At 42.2% G+C, this 23,707-nt stretch overlaps 1 protein-coding gene across 2 annotated transcripts in view; it reads left to right on the top strand.

Moving 5' to 3' along the window:
• Positions 1 to 17,188, top strand: part of tnpo1 (transportin 1) — a 70,566-nt gene extending 53,378 nt beyond the window's left edge. The window contains exons 16-25 of one of the 2 annotated variants that reach the window (XM_041850494.2): positions 884 to 991; positions 1,486 to 1,644; positions 2,516 to 2,603; positions 2,712 to 2,810; positions 2,951 to 3,046; positions 8,103 to 8,178; positions 11,673 to 11,772; positions 11,958 to 12,032; positions 12,733 to 12,872; positions 17,064 to 17,188. In XM_041850494.2, coding sequence (XP_041706428.1) covers positions 884 to 991; positions 1,486 to 1,644; positions 2,516 to 2,603; positions 2,712 to 2,810; positions 2,951 to 3,046; positions 8,103 to 8,178; positions 11,673 to 11,772; positions 11,958 to 12,032; positions 12,733 to 12,840 — 909 coding nt within the window. In that variant the 3' untranslated portion in view covers positions 12,841 to 12,872; positions 17,064 to 17,188. Of the gene's footprint in view, positions 1 to 883; positions 992 to 1,485; positions 1,645 to 2,515; positions 2,604 to 2,711; positions 2,811 to 2,950; positions 3,047 to 8,102; positions 8,179 to 11,672; positions 11,773 to 11,957; positions 12,033 to 12,732; positions 12,873 to 17,063 lie in introns of those variants that run through there. The other variant, XR_005995757.2, reaches the window with a different exon arrangement.
• The last annotated feature ends 6,519 nt before the right edge of the window (positions 17,189 to 23,707 follow it).

Raw genomic sequence — 23,707 nt, 5'->3', positions numbered from 1 at the left:
TGGCCGGCAGGGATGTAGCTCAGTTGATAGAGCATGGCGTTTGCAACGCCAGAGTTGTGGGTTCGATTCCCACGGGGGGCCAGTATTAAAAAAGTAATAAATAAATATTTATTCACTAACTGTAAGTCGCTCTGGATAAGAGCGTTTGCTAAATGACTAAAATGTAAATGTAAATGTAAATATGGCACCACAACAAACATGCCAAGAGAGGGCCGCCCACCAAAACTCAAAGACCATGCAAGGAGGGCATTAATCAGAAAGGCAACAAAGAGACCAACGATAACCCTGAAGGAGCTGCAGAGCTCCACAGCGGAGATTGACGTATCAGAAAAAAAGCCATTGCTTAAAGAAAAAAATAAGCTAACACGTTTGGTGTTCACCAAAAGGCATGTGGGAGACTCCCCAAACATATGGAAGAAGGTACTCTGGTTAGATGAGACTAAAATTGAGCTTTTTGGCCAACAAGGAAAACGCTATGTCTGGCGCAAACCCAACACCTCTCCCCGAGAACACCATCCCTACAGTGAATAGTTATGCATGCTCAAGTTTTCTGTTTTTTTTGTCTTATTTCTTGTTTCACCCCAAAAACTATTTTGTATCTTCAAAGTGGTAGGCATGTTGTGTAAATCAAATGATACAAACCCCCCAAAAATCCATTTTAATTCCAGGTTTTAAGGCAACAAAATTGGAAAAATGCCATGGGGGGGTGAATACTTTCGCAAGCCACTGTAACTGAGGTTATCAAGTATAATATTATTTATTCCTCTTATGTCCTCTCTTTTGTCACTTCCCCTTTCTCTCAATCACCCCAACTCTTTCTTTCCCTTTCTTCCCCCCCATCTCTGTCCTTCTTTCTCTCTCTCTCTCTCCATCCCTCTCTCAGTGCCTGTCGTCAGTAGCCACGGCGCTCCAGAGTGGTTTCCTGCCCTACTGTGAGCCTGTGTACCAGCGCTGTGTTAACCTGGTGCAGAAGACCCTCGCTCAGGCTATGGTGAGACACGCACGCACGCAGTGCATTTGGAAAGTATTCAGACCCCTTGACTTTTTCCACATTTTGTTACGTTACAGCCTTATTCTAAAATGGATACAATTAATTTTTAAAGGCCTACACAGTGTCTGTCTAGTGAATTATGTACATTTTCTGCCTGGATTCTGGCTCACCTAATCAGTCTGTTGCATAAGTGACTGTTTGTGTAGCGCCTTGCTTTTTTTCTTGTCTGTAAACAATATCTTGTTTGTGCCAACTGGCTGCGTGAGTTGGCACTGAACACCATGGAGAGGCAATTGGCACAGATTGTTTGTTTGTGTGTGTGTGTGAGAACATTTGGAAGACTTATCTGCTCGCAGTGGGGTGTCATGCTTGGGGAATGTGGCATCTAATTGTTTCCAATCTCTCCTTTCCCAATTCTAATCCACACACTCTCTCACTTCCTCTATCGTCCGTCTACCTTTTTTTTACCCCCTCCCCCCTCGCTCTCCATCCAGCTCCACCAGTCCCAGCCAGACCAGTACGAGGCCCCTGATAAGGACTTTATGATTGTGGCCCTGGACCTGCTTAGCGGGTTGGCTGAAGGGTTGGGCGGCAACATCGAGCAGCTGGTCGCCCCTAGCAACATCCTCACGCTCATGTACCAGTGCATGCAGGTAACCAGTGTCCTCACCTAGAGCTGGGACGATAAACCGAATATTACCGATTTCGCTGTCGGCTGCTGTCTGAGCGAGCCATTCTCACTCTCTCTCCCCACTCTGCGCAAGGAGGAGGGAGAGATGCATTCTGAGAAGCACAAGCGTATGACCGTTGCTCAAAATGCTATTGCGGGAAAAATACAGTTTTCAAAGCAACTGCTGTTCTAGTTACATAGAGGAGAGTCACATCTTTCTGTGTTTTATATAATGAATTTCTCACCTCTTAATATTAAGTTCATGGCACCACTTTACAACCGGAGTAGGCTGTAGTTAGTATGGTTTTGATGCGCCTGCAGAGCGGAGCGCACCGTTTGCAGTGAATAGGCCTACATCAAGTAGCCTAGGCTTGGCGCTGGAAAGTTTTTGTAGGACAGTCAGGCTACATTTACAGAATTATTAATCAATTAGCCTACATGGCTATCTAGCAACAATATCATATTTAGAGTTAACAATCTAGCTAAGTGTTTTGCGTTCCCACTTCCTCAGGTAGTGAATAATATAGCCTATAGGCCAATATGAAGCGCCAAAAGAAATCTGATAATTCTGGATCCAACATCAAAGGTTGCACATCAAAATATCAATCATGCATTTCCTGGATATGTTAGATGAAATGGCTTACTTTTTAAGTCATAGGCTACCATCACAGTTGTCTGTCTTGGCACTGGAAAACAATTATTATAGAGCCCCGCCACTAATGTAAAGTAACTGTAAATAAAATCGTATTTGTTATCAAGCAAAATTCTCTCTACTCTCTCTTCCTCTTCCTCTCTCTCTCCCCCTCTCTCTTTCTCTCTCCCCCTCTTTCTTTCTTTCTCTTCCTCTCATTCAGGACAAAATGCCTGAGGTGCGTCAGAGCTCCTTTGCTCTGCTGGGTGACCTGACTAAGGCTTGTTTCCAGCACGTAAAGCCATGCATTGGTACGTACTCTTTTCTCTTACACCACATTGGCAGTAACACACTGCCTAGTAGTCCAAATGTGAGCTTATCAATTACCGATGGTATAAGCCTCTTTCTCTCCTGTGCAGCTGATTTCATGCCTATATTAGGCACTAATCTGAACCCAGAATTGATATCGGTGTGCAACAATGCAACATGGGCAATCGGAGAGATATCTATACAAATGGGTGAGTGTCCACAAAATGTCACAAAACGGTCACACACACACCAGCTTACATGCATTCTAATGAACACACACACGCACTCACACTTGCATTCACACCCACGGCCTCACTCACGGACCTTCATTTTTCCGGCCTCTCCCCAGGCGCTGAGATGCAGCCCTACGTGGCCATGGTGCTGCACCAGCTGGTTGAGATCATCAACAGGCCCAACACCCCAAAGACCCTGCTGGAGAACACAGGTACCACAAGGTGGCGCTTTGCTGAGCCCGCCAGCCACAGCACAGGGAGGTGTTGCACAGTCCGTCAGGCCTACTCTGAGCGCATCCCAATCGTCCCTCCCTTCTCCCAAAGTGTGCACTTGTTCACTTCCCTTCATGGATTTGACAGGAAATGACTGGTATATGAAAACTCCACCTAGCCCGTGCCAAGACTAATCCAATGCGTTTTTCGTTTTTGGGGGGTAGTGAACGAGTGCACACTTCAGGATGAAGGAGAGATTATTGGGACGCACCCTCTGAATTGAGATGAGGCCATTCATCTCTATCTGAAAGGCTCCCCAAGCCCTGGGCCTTACAGGTTTCGCCGGTTTCGCCCAAATATCCCAACTACTCCTACCAACTGATCTATGGCTTAGAGGCTGTGTTTATGGGTTGTTGGATCCCTGCTGAAGTAAATGTAATGTTGCTCAGGTGGAAAGAGAGAGTGATAAAGAGAGATTGATAGATACAAATTTTGTTCCTCACTAACCAGGTTTCCATCCTTTTATGCGAGTAAAGTAAATGTTGGATAAAAAATGTCATGACAGGCCTGATGGAAACAGCACATTTGTCGGTGAACTTTCCAAATGTCGACAAAACAAAATGTGCTAGACAAGGTGGGATCTTTTTGTTGGTAAAATTAATTATGCGAGAAATGGTGGCGGAAACTAGACTGACGACTCACACTAAATTATTCTGCTGCTCTGTCATTCGCTACCTACTTTAGTCTGAGACTGCAATCATTGAAGTAGTTTGTGGTGACGAAGGGCACGAGGGGCATTGTACAAAACAGTCCTCATTGATTGGATCATATTCAACCTATCAGATTATCAAAGCCAATGGCGAATTTTCAAACTGCCACTTTACCCACGTGTGTTCTGGCTCTGGCCCAACCCATCGGTTTCTGGACCAATCAGATGGCCCTGAATGTGTTCGCATTCGGTGAAGGGTCAGGGAGGTACTCAGATCCAGACTCATTTCAGAGAAGAAACTAATGTCCATGGGCGTGGCGTAGCGTTTGGCTGGAGTAAGGACTCTGGGTAGCCAGGCAAGGTTGAAATCCCTTTATGCACAAATATTGATATAATAACCATCATATCGAAGTTAACTCGGAGTCACGCGATGATATGTTATGTAGTCCTCCCACTACGACTCGGGAAAACATGCAGTTTATTAGGCTACAGATTAAATAAATGATGAGGAACTTCACTGGGTGGTGAAAGTGCACGGTGATGAGCTTGATGCTCCTTTCCAATAAATATTGAGGGTCTTATTCTGGTGACATGATGATCGATGCTTGACTGCCGCTTTGACAAGAAAAAAAATGTGTGCTCTTATCCATAATCTCATCATGTAGATAGCCTACCTGCATTGTATCTGCGAGCTGTTGGTTGGAGCACACATGCGAAGACCAGAGAGGGAACATTAGCGATATAACGCAACATTTGTTGTGACAAAACCATCAGTAGAGTTGAAAATGCGATGGAAACCCATTTAACTTGTATTTTTTAACCGCAAAAGTTATTTTATGTGCACTATGTCATCACCCACCGCCTTTTACAAGTCAATTTGATGGAAACACATCTCTGGTGGGAAAATGTGCATATTGTTTTTATGCGGATTTTAGAATATTAGCATGAAAATCTGTTGCCAATTGGATGGAAACCTAGCTATAGAGTAAGTTTAAAAACCGAGCGAACCCTGTAAGTGTACAGTCTTGGCGTGATTAACTGAAATGAATTGATTCTATTGTGCCTATGGTTGTCAGGTTTTTCTAGCTGTATTTCCATTGAAGTAAAGTTGAAGTGTTGAGCAGCATCAGTAGGTGACAGTGAGGCCTTAACTGAGACAGATGAGTGTCTCCCAACCTCACTTACAGCTAAATGCTTAGAGTTTTCATACGGTTAATTTGACAAACTGAATGTTTACTGAACACTCGGATAATAATAATTAATAATAATAACTAGTCTTCTTTGCTGATTGAGAAAAGAGTTAATCCCACCCTAAACATTTTTGTGGTGTTGAAATGTTATAGCACCTACACTTAGCAAACAAACCTTCAGTTACACTCTGCTCTTATTTAGAAGCTCTATTCGAATTGGAGACTGTGCTTGGGAAAGCCAAAATGGCCGCCCGTCATAAACTAGAACCACTGAGCCAAAATGAGGGTGAAGTGTAACCTGCTTAACTATCCCTACCAGGGAAACTGGGGAATTTGTAGATGTTGTTCTGTTTGTCAGTTTATTTGTTGTTTTTAGTTACTGTTTTTTAAATGTGAATGCATATCTGCCAATAGATGTTGAATGTTGTTTAGTTAAAGGATGGCAAGTGTTTGATGCAGGATACGTGATGAGTTGATGGAGCCATAGCACTATGCTGTTGAGCTCAGACCACTGCCATTCTATTTTAGTATGATAAATCGAAACATAAACCTCTTTGTTTCCATTTGGTTTCCCAATCAACATTTTTCCCCTAACCAATCAAAACATTCAGAAATATACAGTGGGGAAAAAAAGTATTTAGTCAGCCACCAATTGTGCAAGTTCTCCCACTTAAAAAGATGAGAGAGGCCTGTAATTTTCATCATAGGTACACGTCAACTATGACAGACAAAATGAGAAAAAAAAATCCAGAACATCACATTGTAGGATTTTTAATGAATTTATTTGCAAATTATGGTGGAAAATAAGTATTTGGTCAATAACAAAAGTTTCTCAATACTTTGTTATATACCCTTTGTTGGCAATGACACAGGTCAAACGTTTTCTGTAAGTCTTCACAAGGTTTTCACACACTGTTGCTGGTATTTTGGCCCATTCCTCCATGCAGATCTCCTCTAGAGCAGTGATGTTTTGGGGCTGTCGCTGGGCAACACGGACTTTCAACTCCCTCCAAAGATTTTCTATGGGGTTGAGATCTGGAGACTGGCTAGGCCACTCCAGGACCTTGAAATGCTTCTTACGAAGCCACTCCTTCGTTGCCCGGGCGGTGTGTTTGGGATCATTGTCATGCTGAAAGACCCAGCCACGTTTCATCTTCAATGCCCTTGCTGATAGAAGGAGGTTTTCACTCAAAATCTCACGATACATGGCCCCATTCATTCTTTCCTTTACACGGATCAGTCGTCCTGGTCCCTTTGCAGAAAAACAGCCCCAAAGCATGATGTTTCCACCCCCATGCTTCACAGTAGGTATGGTGTTCTTTGGATGCAACTCAGCATTCTTTGTCCTCCAAACACGACGAGTTGAGTTTTTACCAAAAAGTTATATTTTGGTTTCATCTGACCATATGACATTCTCCCAATCCTCTTCTGGATCATCCAAATGCACTCTAGCAAACTTCAGACGGGCCTGGACATGTACTGGCTTAAGCAGGGGGGACACGTCTTGCACTGCAGGATTTGAGTCCCTGGCGGCGTAGTGTGTTACTGATGGTAGGCTTTGTTACTTTGGTCCCAGCTCTCTGCAGGTCATTCACTAGGTCCCCCCGTGTGGTTCTGGGATTTTTGCTTACCGTTCTTGTGATCATTTTGACCCCACGGGGTGAGATCTTGCGTGGAGCCCCAGATCGAGGGAGATTATCAGTGGTCTTGTATGTCTTCCATTTCCTAATAATTGCTCCCACAGTTGATTTCTTCATACCAAGCTGCTTACCTATTGCAGATTCAGTCTTCCCAGCCTGGTGCAGGTCTACAATTTTGTTTCTGGTGTCCTTTGACAGCTCTTTGGTCTTGGCCATAGTGGAGTTTGGAGTGTGACTGTTTGAGGTTGTGGACAGGTGTCTTTTATACTGATAACAAGTTCAAACAGGTGCCATTAATACAGGTAACGAGTGGAGGACAGAGGAGCCTCTTAAAGAAGAAGTTACAGGTCTGTGAGAGCCAGAAATCTTGCTTGTTTGTAGGTGACCAAATACTTATTTTCCACCATAATTTGCAAATAAATTCATTAAAAATCCTACAATGTGATTTTCTGGATTTTTTTCTCTCAATTTGTCTGTCATAGTTGACGTGTACCTATGATGAAAATTACAGGCCTCTCTCATCTTTTTAAGTGGGAGAACTTGCACAATTGGTGGCTGACTAAATACTTTTTTCCCCCACTGTATCCATGTTGATTATCTTATAGCTCACCAATTTGATAATTCAGAGCACTTTTAAAACACACGCATATAAAGTCACATCAACGCTAAACACTGAAATTGAGGTGGATTGGGTTTGAGGCCATATATAGCTATAACTCCTCCCCTCCACCCTCATTTGAAACAAATCAGCCTATCCTGCACTGAACTCAATTTCTAATGAGCCTATCATCTGCTTTCTGCATGTCTCATTGGACTGTTCATAAATTCCTGTTTCTTAATGAGAATGTTGCATCGTTTTGTGTCTCTTAAACTTAGGTCCTCGCTCCTCTCTGCCTCTTCATAAGAACCTGCTGTGCTGGATACTAGTCTCCTTCCATGTAGTTGGCTTGGAGTACTGTCATTTCTTTTACAACCAAAAGAAAGAACGTTTCTGTTTCTTATGGAAAGATGAACCTTTTTGTGAGTTTAAGGGAGAAACCTATGAAAGCTCAATTCCCAGCTGCCAACTTTGAGAGGAATAATAACTGTATAAACATTAATGACTTCACATTTACACTTTTACATTTAGATGAAGATCATTCATTTAACATTTGGGAGAGAGGAGTTTGTTGCAAGAGAACAGAGGCCATTTCACCATTCATACTTCTGATGTCATATTTCTGACGTCCGAGCAGGCATGTTGCCGTTTGATTTGATATTGTGTTGTCAAAGTGTTCTCCCTTAAATTAGTTGTTTGTTTTTAGAGTGTCATACTATCTTACATTTTTCCCCCAGTAGTGAGCGGGGCAGTAGTAATCAACACTAGTGAATTCTTCTGTTTAATATCATGCACAGATTCTGTTGATTTATGTTTCTGAGTTGTTTGTTTGTTTTTTCTTTATTTTTTCTCCTCCTCCTCATTGCTCATGTCTTGGTTGGCGTTTGGTGGTGTATATCCGTGATTGCGTTACCTTAGCAATAACAATTGGTCGTCTTGGTTACGTTTGTCCTCAAGAGGTGGCACCCATGCTACAGCAGTTTATAAGACCCTGGTGTGTATTATTCAATATATTTTTATTTAATTCATTTTCTCTTTCTCCGCGTCTGTCTCTCCCTGTCCTGTCACTCTCGCTTTCCTTCCCTGTCACTGTCTTTCTCTGTCTCTTCATCATCTTTCTTTCTAAAATAAGTATTTTCTGTTTCTCCTGAATCAGTCCGTAATCAATTGCCAACCATGTGACTAATCTTGTCCTCTTTTAGGTCCCCTCAGTCTGTGATTTATTTTGCCTCAGTAGCACCTTCATGTATTTGATACATTATTGGTTTATTTATTTAGCATTTTTTTTGTCGTTGTTAATTGTCACTAACTACTAATTAGTGCATGGGATCAGATTGTCACATGCCTGCTGGTTCAGAAAGAAAAAGGGAAAACAAATGGCTTCCCAAAAATTCCAGACGCATTCCAAAATAATTCCCAAAAGTATTCCCGGATTATTCCCAAACCCCCATCTCGTCCAATAGTCCTCCAGCTGCATGTGCCTATCCCAGAATTCCTCAAAACTTCCTTTAAGAAAAAAGTTAATATTTCAAAAGAAATTGGCATTGATAAGGTGCTATAGTAAAGGCTTGCCTGAATGCCATATGGGCCAAATGGAAGTTATTTTAAGTGATAAAGCAGTTTTAGTGACTCACGTGTAAGTGAATAGAGTTAAGTGCCTTCACACACAGTCTCAGAATGACAGGTTTGTTTGATGTGCATGCACAATTCTGATACCGTTTTAGATAACTTGAGAGAAATCATTTTCTCCCCACAAGAATGTGTTGTACATACAGTGGCTTTCTTATTTTGTTGCCTTACAACCTGGAATTAAAATAGATTTTTGGGGGGTTTGTATCATTTGATTTACACAACATGCCTACCACTTTGAAGATGGAAAATGAAAACAGAAAACTTGAGCGTGCATAACTATTCACCCCCCCAAAGTCAATACTTTGTAGAGCCACCTTTTGCAGCAATTACAGCTGCAAGTCTCTTGGGGTATGTCTCTATAAGCTTGATATATCTAGCCACTGGGATTTTTGCCCATTCCTCAAGGCAAAACTGCTCCAGCTCCTTCAAGTTGGATGGGTTCCGCTGGTGTACAGCAATCTTTAAGTCATACCACAGATTCTCAATTGGATGGAGGTCTGGGCTTTGACTAGGCCATTCCAAGACATTTAAATGTTTCCCCTTAAACCAGTCGAGTGTTGCTTTAGCAGTATGCTTAGGGTCATTGTCCTGCTGGAAGGTGAACCTCCGTCCCAGTCTCAAATCTCTGGAAGACCGAAACAGGTTTCCCTCAAGAATGTCCCTGTATTTAGCGCCATCCATCATTCCTTCAATTCTGACCAGTTTCCCAGTCCCTGCCGATGAAAAACATCCCCACAGCATAATGCTGCCACCACCATGCTTCACTGTTGGGATGGTGTTCTCGGGGTGATGAGAGGTGTTGGGTTTGCGCAAGACATAGCGTTTTCCTTGATGGCCAAAAAGCTCAATTTTAGTCTCATCTGACCAGAGTACCTTCTTCCATATGTTTGGGGAGTCTCCCACATGCCTTTTGGTGAACACCAAACGTTTGCTTATTTTTTTCTTTAAGCAATGGCTTTTTTTCTGGCCACTCTTCTGTAAAGCCCAGCTCTGTGGAGTGTACGGCTTAATGTGGTCCTATGGACAGATACTCCAATCTCCGCTGTGGAGCTTTGCTGCTCCTTCAGGGTTATCTTTGGTCTCTTTGTTGCCTCTGATTAATGCCCTCCTTGCCTGGTCCGTGAGTTTTGGTGGGCGGCCCTCTCTTGGCAGGTTTGTTGTGGTGCCATATTCTTTAAATTTTTTAATAATGGATTTAATGGTGCTCCGTGGGATGTTCAAAGTTTCGGATATTTTTTTATAACCCAACCCTGATCTGTACTTCTCCACAACTTTGTCCCTGACCTGTTTGGAGAGCTCCTTGGTCTTCATGGTGCCGCTTGCTTGGTGGTGCCCCTTGCTTAGTGGTGTTGTAGACTCTGGGGCCTTTCAGAACAGGTGTGTATATATACTGAGATCCTGTGACAGATCATGTGACACTTAGATTGCACACAGGTGGACTTTATTTAACTAATTATGTGACTTCTGAAGGTAATTAATTGGTTGCACCAGAGCTTATTTAGGGGCTTCATAGCAAAGGGGGTGAATACATATGCACGCACCACTTTTCCGTTATTGATTTTGTAGAATTTCTTGAAACAAGTAATTGTTTTCATTTCACTTCACCAATTTGGACTATTTTGTGAATGTCCATTTACATGCAATCCAAATATAAATCCATTTAAATTACAGGTTGTAATGCAACAAAATAGGAAAAACGCCAAGGGGGATGAATACTTTTGCAAGGCACTGTAACTAAGTAGTCTTTGTTAAAGTACTTCCGGTAGTATCAAATCTTTGAAATATCTAAATGGTCGTAGATTGAATTCACATGTATGGAGTAAAAATGGCAAGTTTACTTTTAATATACTATAGGTTCTATTTAGTACTTTTTTACAGTAACATATAATCAACAATACCCTTTGAGGCAATATGTAGTATTTTTATATTTTGGAAGGTATTTTACTTATAAATTACATTTTCATAGTGGAATTTATGTTTTTGAATTATGTTAGAATGTATTAGTGAAAAGTACCGTAATTTTCGGACTATAAGCCGCGCCTTTTTTTCCAATTTTTCGACCCTGCGGCTTATATAACGGTGCGGTTAATCTATGGATTTTTACAGCTAACGGCCACTAGAAGACCTCCTAAATCTATGGATTTTACAGGTTACAGTCCACCAACTTTAACTCTATGGGCTCTATGACCGGTCCGCGCCCCCCACCTTTAAGCGGCGGGCTCCAGCAGGAAAAGCTGGAGGCCGGAAAAGAGTGAGACAGGTAGCGCGCAAAAGTAAAAGTGGAACCGAGAGTGGTACGAGAGACAGAATGAGAGCAAGACAGACAGACATTACGAGAGCGAGACAGTTTGTGCAAAGGAAGTTTTCATGCACAAACCCTCATTATGGAAAACAAACGTAGAAATGCATATGATGCAGCTTTTAAGTTAAAGGCAGTCAATCTGGCTGTAAAAGAAGGAAATAGAGCTGCTGCACGTAGCCTTGGCATCAATGAGTCAATGGTGAGACGTTGGAGACGCCAGCGGGAAGAACTGTCTCAATGCAAAAAGTCAAAAAAAGCTTTCATATGGTAATTAAACATTAAAACACCTGCGGCTTATAGTCCAGTGCGGCTTATATATGTACACATCATTCAATATCATTCAATTTAGCTGCTGCGGCTTATACTCCGGTGCGCCTTATAGTGCGGAAAATACGGTAAAAGTAATATGGTATACCTATGCAAGTACAAGTAACTTATTGAATACAGTCAATGGTAACTTCAGAGTGCTATAAGGGTTTTGAATTGTAATGCTATGCAGTACTTAAAGGCAGCCTCTCTGGCCTGGTGTAAAACGTGGCTGTTCCTGTTGGCAGGTGCACCTCTCTACGGAACATAAGAGACAATGAGGAGAAAGACTCAGCGTTCCGAGGCATCTGCACTATGATCAGTGTCAACCCAGGAGGAGTGGTGCAGGTGAGGCCCCTGGGCATTGCTGCCCTCTTGAGGATAACGTATAAACTGCACTTCTTTTCATGGCCCCATCAGTTGAGGACTAAGAAAAATAAAGGAACTGCATTACTGGTTAGATGGCCCCATTAGTGAAGGATGTTAGTTGGAAAACTGTTGTCTCAAGCCAGACTTTTTCTCATTTCCTCCAGGATTTTATATTTTTCTGTGATGCAGTGGCCTCGTGGGTAAATCCAAAGGATGATCTGCGAGACATGTTTGGCAAGGTAAAAACTGATCATGACTGTGGCCTTTTTTTCATTTAGGCAAAATTCTGTCCTCCGTCCTCTCTCCTCCGTGACCCGGAAACAGATAAGTGGTCGAGGAGAGTGTCAAATTGTTAGTAGGCGAACGGGAGAGTGTCCTCCCCTCATTGATAGCCACCTTTCATCTAGGATATTCATGTGTATCCTACCCGAGTCCTTCGCGGAAGAGTTTTGATATCCGCCACACCCCCTTTGAAGCAGTTGTTTTCTCGAAGGAGAACAGCATTCAAACATTTAAAAACAATATGCTATTTATACTTTCATCTACAACATTTCTTGCCCAACTAGCTACATTAGTTTTGACTTTACACATTTATTTTGGGATTCCACCCCTGTAAACGTAATTTGCTTGATGACGCGCGAGTGGAGACGGAGAGTCTCATTTCATACAAGCGCATTTTCGTCCACGTTCCTTCTCCTCGCCGCCACGCCTATCCTCGATTACCTTTGACCTTTTTCAAAAGGAGGCCAGCGTGGACGGAGGAGAGAGGACGCAGGAGTTGAGCAAATCCAATTGCGAAAAGGCCTATGTACCATGTAGGGCCTAGTCTACGAGACTGAGTACCTGTGTGTGAGAAAGGAGAAGATGAGAATATCCTGATCCATGCATGTGCGTGCATAGCTTTGTGTGTACATTCTAATTATGTGTTGATATTTTCAGATCCTCCATGGGTTCAAGAACCAGGTGGGCGAGGAAAACTGGAGGCGTTTCTCAGACCAGTTCCCTCTGCCTCTGAAGGAACGACTGGCGGCCTTCTACGGGGTGTAATGCTTTCCATAGGAACAGGCCTGTTCAAGGGGGTACGTCGCATATTCATGTTTAAAAATGGTTGAAAATCTAATTAGAGCTGAGATGTCAGATCTAAGGTACTTTCGTGTCTCTTCAGTTTGTCAGCCACCTTATTTAAGCAAAATGATAAGCAAGCAAAACAAAGTTGATATACAGTGCCTTCAGAAAGTATTCACACCCCTTGACTTTTTCCACATTATGTTGCCTTACAGCCTGAATTTAAAATGGATTAAATTGAGATTTTTTGTTACTGGCCTATACACAATACCCCACAATGTCAAAGTGGAAGTTTGTTTTTTGACATTTTTACAAATTAATTTAAAGTTGAAATGTCTTGAGCCAATAAGTATTAACCACTTTGTTATGGCAAGCATAAATATGTTAATGAGTAAAGATTTGCTTAACGAGTCACATAATAAGTTGCATGGACTCATTCTGTGTGCAATAATAGTGTTTAACATGATTTTTGAATGACTACCTTATCTCTGTACCCTATACGTACAATTAATCTGTAAGGTCCTTCAGTCGAGCAGTGAATTTCAAACACAGATTCAACCACAATACATACAAAAGTATGTGGACACCCCTTCAAATTAGTTGATTCGGCTATTTCAGCCACACCTGTTGCTGACAGGTGTATAAAATCGAGTACACAGCCATGCAGTCTCCATAGACAAACATTGGCAGTAGAATGGCCTTACTGAAGAGCTCAGTGACATTCAACGTGGCGCCGTCATAGGATACCACCATTCCAACAAGTCCGTTTGTAAAATGTCTGCCCTGCTAGAGCTGCCCCGGTTATTGTGAAGTGGAAACGTCTAGGAACGGCTCAGCCGCGAAGTGGTAGGTCACACAAGCTCACAGAACGGGACCGCCAAGTGCTGAAGAGCTCAGCGCGTAAAAATCATCTGTCCTCGGATGCAACACTCACTACCGAGTTCCAAACTGCCTATGGAAGCAAAGTCAGCACGAGAACGGTTCATCGGGAGCTTCATGAAATGGGTTTCCATGGCCGAGCAGCCGCACACAAGCCTAAGATCACCATGCACAATGCCAAGCGTCGGCTGGAGTGCTGTAAAGCTCGCCGCCATTGGACTATGGAGCAGTGGAAGCGCATTCTCTGGAGTGATGAATCACGCTTCACCATCTGGCAGTCCGACAGACGAATCTGGGTTTGGCAGATGCCAGGAGAACGCTACCTGCCCGACTACATCGTGCCAACTGTAAAGTTTGCTGGAGGAGGAATAATATTCTGGGGTTGTTTTTCATGGTTCGGGCTAAGCCCCGTAGTTCCAGTGAAGTGAAATCTTAACGCTACAGCATACAATGACATTCTAGACGATTCTGTGCTTCCAACTTTGTGGCAACAGTTTGGGGAAAGTCCTGTTTCAGCATGACCATGTCCCCGTGCACAAAGCAAGGTCCATACAGAAATGGTTTGTCGAGATCGGTGTGGAAGAACTGTACTGGCCTGCACAGAGCTCTGACTTCAACCCCATCGAACACCTTTGGGATGAATTGGAACGATGACTGCGAGCCAGGCCTAATCGCCCAACATCAGTGCCCGACCTCACTAATGCGATTGTGGCAGAATGGAAGCAAGTCCCTGCAGCAGTGTTCCAACATCTAATGGAAAGCCTTCCCAGACGAGTGGAGGCAAAGGTGGGACCAACTCCATATTAATGCCCATGATTTTGGAATGAGATGTTCGACGAGCAGGTGTCCACATACAGTGCATTCAAAAGTATTCAGACCCCTCGACTTTTTCCACATTTTGTTACATTACAGCCTTATTCTAAAATTGATTTTTTTTGTCCCTCATCAATCTACACACAATATATCATAATGACAAAGTGAAAACAGGTTTGTAGATTTTTTTTGCAAATTCATAAAGAATTAAAAACAGAAATACCTTATTTACATAGGTATTCAGACCCTTTGCTATGAGACTCTAAATTGAGCTAAGGTGCATTCTGTTTCCATTGATCATCCTTGATGTTTCTACAACTTGATTGGAGTCCACCTGTGGTAAATTCAATTGATTGGATATAATTGCGCATGTCAGGGCAAAAACCAAGCCATGGGGTCGAATGAATTGTCCGTAGAGCTCCGAGACAGAATTGTGTCGAGGCACAGATCTGGGGAATGGTACCAAAACATTGAAGGTCCCCAAGAATACAGTGGCCTCCATCATTCTTAAATGGAAGAAGTTTGGAACCACCAAGACTCTTCCTAGAGCTGGCCGCCTGGCCAAACTGAGCAATCGGGGGAGAAGGGCCTTGGTCAGGGAGGTGAACAAGAACCCGATGGTCACTCTGACAGAGCTCCAGAGTTCCTCTGTGGAGATGGGAGAACCTTCCAGAAGGACAACGATCTTTGCAGCACTCCACCAATCAGGCCTTTATGGTAGAGTGGCCAGACGGAAGCCACTCCTCAGTAAAAGGCACATGACAGCCCGCTTGGAATTTGCCAAAAGGCACCTAAAGGATTCTCAGACCATGAGAAACAAGATTATCTGGTCTGATGAAACCAAGATTGAACTCTTTGGCCTGAATGCCAAGTGTCATGTCTGGAGGAAACATGGCACCATCCCTACGGTGAAGCATGGTGGTGGCAGTATCATGCTGTGGGGATGTTTTTCAGTGGCTGGGACTGGGAGACTAGTCAGGATCAAGGGATAGATGAACGGAGCAATGTACAGAGACATCTTTGATGAAAACCTTCTCCAGAGCGTTCAGGAACTCAGACTGGGGCGACGGTTCACCTTCCAACAGGACAACGACCCTAAGCACACAGCCCAGACAACGCAGGAGTGGCTTCGGGACAAGTCTCTGAATGTCCTTGAGTGGCCCAGCCAGAGCCCGGACTTCAACCCAATCGAACATCTCTGGAGAGACCTGAAAAGAGCTGTGCAGCGACGCTACCCATCCAACCTGACAGAACTCTACAGGATCTGCAGAGAAGAATGGGAGAAACTCCCCAAATACAGGTTTGCCAAGCTTGTAGCGTCATACCCAAGAAGACTCGAAGCTGTAATTGCTGCCAAAGGTGCTCCAACAAAGTACTGAGTATAGGGTCTGAATAATTTTGTAAATGTGATATTTCCGTATTCTTTATTTTATAAATGTGCCAAAATGTCTAAAAACCTGTTTTTGCTTTGTCGTTATGGGCTATATTGTGTAGATTGATGAGGGGAAAAACAATTTAATCATTTTTAAAAATAAGGCTGTAACGTAACAAAGTGCAAAAAGTAAAGGGGTCTGAATACTTTCCGAATGCACTGTACTTTTGGTAATGTAGTGTATTCCAAAACATGCATCCTGTTTGCAACAAGGCACTAAATTAATACTGCAAAAAATGTGGCAAAGCAATTAACTTTTTGCCTTGGATAGAAAGTGTTACGTTTGGGGCAAACCCAATACAACACCTTACTGAGGACCACTCTCCATATTTTCAAGCATAGTGGTGGCTGGTATCATATGTTGGGTATGCTTGTAGTTGTTAAGGACTGGGAAGTTTTTCAGGATAAAAAAAGAAACCGAATGGAGCTAAGCACAGGCAAAATCCTAAAGGAAAACCTGGTTCAGTCTGCTTTCTACCAGACACTGGGAGATGAATTCACCTTTCAGCAGGACAATAACCTAAAACACAAGGCCAAATCTACACTGGTGTTGCTTACCAAGAAGACAGTGAGTGTTCCTGAGTGGCTGAGTTACAGTTTTTTAATTAGATCTACTTGAAAATCTATGGCAAGACTTGAAAATGGTTGTCTAGCAATGATCAACAACCAATTTGACAGAGCTTGAAGAATTCTGAAAATAATAATGGGCAAATGTTGCACAATCCTGGTGTGGGGAAAGCTCTTAGAGAGTTATCAAGGAAGTCTCACAGCTGAAATCGCTGCCAAAGGTGCTTCTACAAAGTATTGACTCGGGTGTGAATACATGTAAATGAGATATTTCTGTATTTCATTTTCAATAAATTAGAAATGTCTAAAAGCATGTTTTCACTTTGTCATTATGGGGTATTGTGTGTAGATGGGTGAAAAATATATTTAATCAATTTTGAATTCGGGCTGTAACAACAATGGAAAAGTGAAGGGTTTGAATACTTTCTGAAGGGACTGTATGTGTGGGGGATGGGCTTAAAAAAGTATCTTTTTTTCCATTAATATTGGTCTCCCTCTGTCTCTCTCCTACCAGGTCATTCGCTATGGGAGACGACGGACGGGGAACCTCTTATACCCAGGGAACATGTTACCCTTTACTGGGGGTAGGGTCTGCCAGCTGGGGAGGGAAGGGGGTGCAGACCGTGACCCCTCCTCAACCTTCTGGACGGGCGGGGTGGGAGGGAGGTGTTAGCTAGCCGAGGCACTCAACGCCCCCCCCCACGCAACAGGCGAGGGGGGCACAGGGACCGGTGGGCCAACTTTATCAAGGGAGGAAAATTTCATTTCAACATCACAATCAGTAATGAAAAGATGTCAGGTTAGCCATTTTTTTTCTTTCTTTCATCCAAGCTCTCCAGCGACATTAAACAAAACAATAAAAACAAGGGGAAAAAAACTATACAAAGCTCTGTAAAAACTTTTGTCGTTTAGTTGTGGTAAAATCATGGTTTTATACTTACCGAGGGGGTAGCGCTGATTTGAGCACCAGCGGTCAGTGAAGAAGAGCTTTTAAATCAATACGTATCGGCCGGAACGTGCCACTCAAAGGTAGGGGGAGGGAGGGAGTTGGCGTAGAACTAGACTGGTGGAGACCAACCATAGAATTTATGTAGGGGTGGTTATAAAATCAGGAAGTCGCATGGAAATGACGTAAAAAGGTCTCAAAGACAACATACGTATCCTCAACAGCCAGGACGGCTGATAGCCAAACAACAGCAACGGAGGGCAATAGAGTAGAGTAAATGCTGATACTATCATTCATTTAAAAAAATCGAACCAGCAAGTTTTTACTTTTTATTTGGGAAACTGCCTCTACATATCTTAGAATAAGAATAGCATGTATTTTCTTGTAGTCGTCAAAGTAATTACATTGAGTTAATGTAAAAGCTTGTCAGTGGCATATTTAGAGTAATATCAGAGTTTTAATATGTTTAGGCAGGTCAGAAGCTGGGTTGCCTAAAGCAGTCAGTCAATCACACATCACAGACAGAAGAAGTGCATATGATTTTTATTTGTTGTGGTTGAAAGTGACTTGTCTTATAAACGGGGGAAATGACTAAGTAGCATGCTTGCGTCAAAGTGGGAAGTGGGGACAGTGGGTGTACAACGTAAGAGTGATGTGTGTCGCGTCATCGGATAGTTGTGGGATTTCTTGTATAGCCCTGTGATAAGGTTTCTTAAACAACCATGTGGTTTCTCCCTTTTCAGTTTTGTCCCCCCACCACCCCTTTGTTTACCGGAGGCTTTCCATTCAATGTCTAGCAGGAACTTGGTTTACAAACAGTATAGAAAACAAACAACTCTGGAAACGATCTTGATATTCTCATCTAGTCGAATCCATCTAGCAGGGTTTTGGTATTGATTCTAAAAAGAGACCGTGAACACTGCTTCATACATGTCATAACTTTCTCAGGCTGCCTCTGTTCCGTTCTGTGCTGTGGAAGTGACGTGTTCTCTGTGTGCATGGACGTTTTACTAGCATCCATAATGTCCGACTCTTAGATGCTTACCTGACTCTTTACTCACATTGTTTCAAATCTCAATTTCCAGCTTTCTCACATTTGTGAAAACAATACTTGGGAACGTATTGCTAACCTTGTCAGAGGAGGGAGGGGAGTAGGGAGAGGGGTAGAGAAAGGGCTTTAGCTGGAGGTGTCCATCCTTTGTTCCTTGAGTATTATTATTATTATTATTATTACTAGGACTATAACACTGTCTTGATAGTGTGTCTGTCTGTGACCTTGGTTGGTTGTCAATCCAAAACTCAACAGCAAGCAATGTTTTTAAATGATTTTTTTATGTACTGTTGTTTTTTTTCTGTTATTGTTGTCGTTGGTTTGCTTTTTGTGTTAAAAGCATGATCTTTGAGGATGAATGTAATGACCGTTTTGAATGCAGGGTGCTCTAACGCTTGATCCCTTGCATGTTGGTGGCTCTTTACTTCCCAAACCATTTAGTTGACATACAATATTGGACCTTTACTTTGAAAGTTAAACTTTTTTTATTTCATACATACCTGCAGGAGCATTTTTTTCCCTTAACCTTTTACCTGTAGCCCACATCCAAATGTATTGTTATCTTGTTAAATACTGTGAAGCTAGAACTTAAAGATACAAATATTTTTGGTTCCTTTTTGTTTTGGAGTGTTATTGTTTTGACTCCGTAAAGTGCAAAAGTCTTGAAGTCGTTGATTGCCTGAATTTATCCCATGGTGGGGGAAAATGCAGTTTTATGCCCAACCAACCAATCAGATTCAGTCTGTAAGTCAGAGTAATCATTCTAGTATTTTGCCCCCCTCACAAAGCACATTAGAAGCACTTGTTTCGAACAGACTACCCATAAATGCATACTGTAGTAGACCCACATATTTAGGTACTCACAAAGTATTCATTTACAGGAGACTTATAACACTAAACACCTCAAATGTATTACTTCACTGGGTATTCAATATGATATAGTCCTTTCTATTTATATATATTTTAAAACTTGTTTGTTTTTATTTGACCTGTTTTAAAGATACGATTCCAATATCAGAAATTCTCTATACGATAATTGGTGTAAACTAAGCCTGGAGATGATGCACTGCAGATATTGCCACAAAACCTTTCCAAAGCCAACAAACTAAGATACCTTTTTTTTTTATTTTTTATTTTTTTTACTGTATATTGATGATTAAAATATTGGATGGGGGTTTTGCTCATAGGTAACCTGTAGTTAATGGGACATTTTAACACTAGTAAAACATGGGGTATGTCAAGTTAGCCTGGATCCAAACTGGATTGTTCCTTTTCACTTGACCAGGCTAATGTCAAGTAACACAAATAAGACATCATGGGATATATGGAGGCACTTGTTTCTGTAGTCGTTGTTTTTGTGCCACGTCTGTCGTGTCCTGAAGTTGAAATTATTTTGTCTTTGTCACATTCCAGCTGTTTGGCATGTCGAAAATTGGAAGAAGCATGGCTTGATTGGTTCTGTCCTACCACTACTTATCACACTGAATTAAAAACAAAACATAAAGGGCCGGTTACCGAGACACAGGTTAAACCTAGTGCTAGACTAAAAAGCAATGGTGAATGGAGAATATCCATTGAAATATTTGTTTAGTCCAGGACTTCGCTTTATCTGTGTCTGCAAAACCGCCCCAAAAAGTATGAAAAAAATACATAAAACAATCGCTGTTGGTGTGCTGTCGTACCGATATTGCCGCTGCTATGATGTAGTTTCTCTACTTGAATATTTGTTTGTAGTAACCTCAGGAGGTTGTGTTTACCGTTGTTTCGTGTTATTGTTTTCCAAATGTATGCCTTTTTCCATCTCCCTTTACCGATAAGAGATTAGTAAGCCTCTCCTGTCCATGGGTGTTCAGTTCTAGTGTGCGTTTGATATGTGTGCTAGCTCACCAGTAAGAGACAGACTTACACACACCCAGAGTCGGTGTCAAAGAATCATTTCAACTAGATATACACAGACATTCAAATTGACTTATAACTTTGAGGAATATGAAATTAGGAAGAGAACTTACACATAATTAATGCAACTGTGGCAAAGTGATTGTAAGACATTTCTAGAAGGTGTTAAAATGTAATATGTGTACATGATGCCTTGATAACAACTGGATGATTTTGATGGTGATTCATAATGTCTGGTTATTTTTAATAATGGAAAAAAGACCTTGCACAATAAGCGAAAAGCAAATATGCTCATGGCTTCTTAGATTTGTTTGCAAATTGAGGTCTTTCATTTTGAAGAAGAGGGGGCAAAAATGCTTTATTAAAAATCTTTGTCTCTTTGTTAATTGTAATTTTATATATAACATTTTTACCCCCTTTTTCTCCCCAATTTCGTGATATCCAATTGCAATCTTGTCTCATCGCTGCAACTCCCCAACGGGCTCGGAAAAGGCATGCGTCCTCCGAAACATGACCCGCCAAACCGCGCTCTTTAACACCCGCCCGCTTAACCCGGAAGCCAGCCGCACCAATGTGTTGGAGGAAAAACTGTTCAACTGGCGACCAGCCCGCCACAAGGAGTTGCTAGAGCGCGATGAGCCAAGTAAAGCCCCCCCGGCCAAACCCCCTAACCCAGACGACGCCCTAAGGGACTCCCGGTCACGGCCGGTTGTGACACAGCCTGGGATCGAACCCGGGGCTGTAGTGACGCCTCAAGTACTGCAATGCAGTGTCTTAGACCGCTGCGCCACTCGGGAGGCCCCCCTAGTTTATTTTTACAGCACCAACCAACCGCAGTAGAATGTCTCCTTTAAAGAACACCTCTAACAATAGCCTGTGACTTTCATTTAGCCTTGAGAAAAAAAAACTTGACTAGAATTTCTCCAAGTCTGCCTTCACCCTTTTTGCTGAATAATGTAAGAAACTAGTGATTTATTTATATATATGCTGCTGAATTTTAAAGGCCCAGTGCAGTCAAACTTTATTTAACTGTGTTTTATATATATTTCCACACTATGAGGTTGGAATAATACTGTGAAAATGATAATGCCCTTTTAGTGTAAGAGCTGTTTGAAAAGACTGCCTGAAATTTCAGCCTGTTTTGGTGGGATGGAGTTTTGGCTTTCCATGGTGACATCACCATGAGGTAAATTAGTTAATAGACCAATAAGAAAGAAGGTTACAAACCTCTCTGCCAATAACAGTACATTTTAAGTTTTCCCCTCCCCACTCCCAGACAGTCCAAGCAAAATTCTTGCCTGAGAAATTGATCTTTGCTAAGAAGCAATTTTTGTTTCTTTTGGACCAGTTTAATTGAAAACAAACACAGTAAGGGCGGCAGGTAACCTAGCGGTTAAGAGTGTTGGGCCAGTAACCGGGTCTGTGCCCTCAAGCAAGGCACTTAACCCTAATTGCTCCTGTAAGTCGCTCTGGATAAGAGCGTCCGCTAAATGACTAAAATGTACTTAATTGTTACCCAGGAATGATTTGATAGTGAGATTTTTAAAAAACTGCTGCATTGGACCTTTTTTAATGTAAAATAATAATTGTTGGGGCCACCAAATATTTTGGATCATGCAAAGAATCTATATTGTACTGTAGTAATTTTGTAAAGACATTTGTATGATGTGATGGATGTTAACGGTAATCACTGCTTGGATCTGTACATAGTTGAGAATAAATTGTTTACATAAATCTGGGACTGCTGTTTTCTGTTACTTTAAAGTGTTACAATTTTAAATGCACTTTAACTAAAGTTTGATTTGATCTAATGGTTTTTAACCTGGTAAACATCAGGTCGGATAGACCAGCTATCGATTACCCCCATTGACCCCATACTTTCATCCACCACACACAATTTAGTAGTGAAGACAATTATAGGCAAGGTGGTTGTGTAGATGACAGTGAGTCATGACTTCAGTGTAATGTCCCTATGGAGGAGCCTATTGCAGCCTAGTGTACCCAGAGAAGTGTGTTAATGGGAACTATATAGTCAGGGAAAGATCTACCACACTGACATAGCATCACCAGTCTTCAGACTTTCTCTTAGAGCAATGTTTCTCTATCCCCCATTCATGCAATAATGACTGAACAATAGTAGTTGACAGGCACCAAGAGGTCCACCAAAGAGAATAGCCCACATGACACGGCATCTGATATCTGACACAGAAAAGGATTGTACTAACTGCCCTGAAGGAGGTGATATGAGAGACCCAGTGGTTCTAATGTTGTGATAAAACATTTTTGCATAGCCTGGTAACCTTGCCCACATGGGCTGATAGTCATCACAGTGATTTAGAACGTTAAAATACACTGAAAATAAATATAAACTCAACAAGTAAAGGGTTGGTCCCCTGTTTCATGAGTTGAAATAAAATATCCTGAAATGTTCAATATGCACAAAAAGCTTATTTCTCTCAAATGTGCACACATTTGTTTACATCCCTGAACATTTCTACTTTGCCAAGATAATCCATCCACCTGACAGGTGTGGCATATCAAGAAGCTGATTAAACAGCATGATCATTACACAGGTGCACCTTGTGCTGGGGACAATAAAAGGCCACTCTAAAATGTGCAGTTCTGTCACACAACACAATGCCACAGATGTCTCAAGTTTTGAGGGGGAGTGCAATTGGCATGCTGACGGCAGGAATGTCCACCAGAGCTGTTGCCAGAGAATTTAATGTTCATTTCTCTACCATAAGCCGCCTCCAACGTCATTTTAGGGAATTTGGCAGTACCAACCGGCCTCATATCAGCAGACCACATGTATGGCGTCATGTGGGTGAGCGGTTTGCTGATGTCAAGGTTGTGAACAGAGTGCCCCATGGTGGCGGTGGGATTATGGTATGGGCAGGCGTAAACTACAGACAACAAACAAATTGCATTTTAGGGATGGCAATTTGAATGCACAGAGATACCGTGACAATTTCGTGAGGCCCATTGTCGTGCCATTCATCCGCCACCATCACCTCATGTTTTAGCATGATAATGGCCATGTCGCAAGAATCTGTATACAATTCCTGGAAGCTGAAAATGTCCCAGTTCTTCCATGGCCTGCATACTCACCAGACATGTCACCCATTGAGCTTGTTTGGGATGTTCTGGATCGACGTGTACAACAGCGTGTTCCAGTTCCCGCCAATATCCAGCAACTTCGCACAGCCATTGAAGAGGAGTGGGACAACATTCCACAGGCCACAATCAACAGCCTGATGAACTC

Source organism: Coregonus clupeaformis, chromosome 27 (genome assembly GCF_020615455.1).
Source record: "Coregonus clupeaformis isolate EN_2021a chromosome 27, ASM2061545v1, whole genome shotgun sequence".
Lineage (NCBI taxonomy): Eukaryota > Metazoa > Chordata > Actinopteri > Salmoniformes > Salmonidae > Coregonus > Coregonus clupeaformis.
The sequence above is the reverse complement of the archived record's forward strand: the minus strand, read 5'-3'. Positions and strand labels throughout refer to the sequence as shown.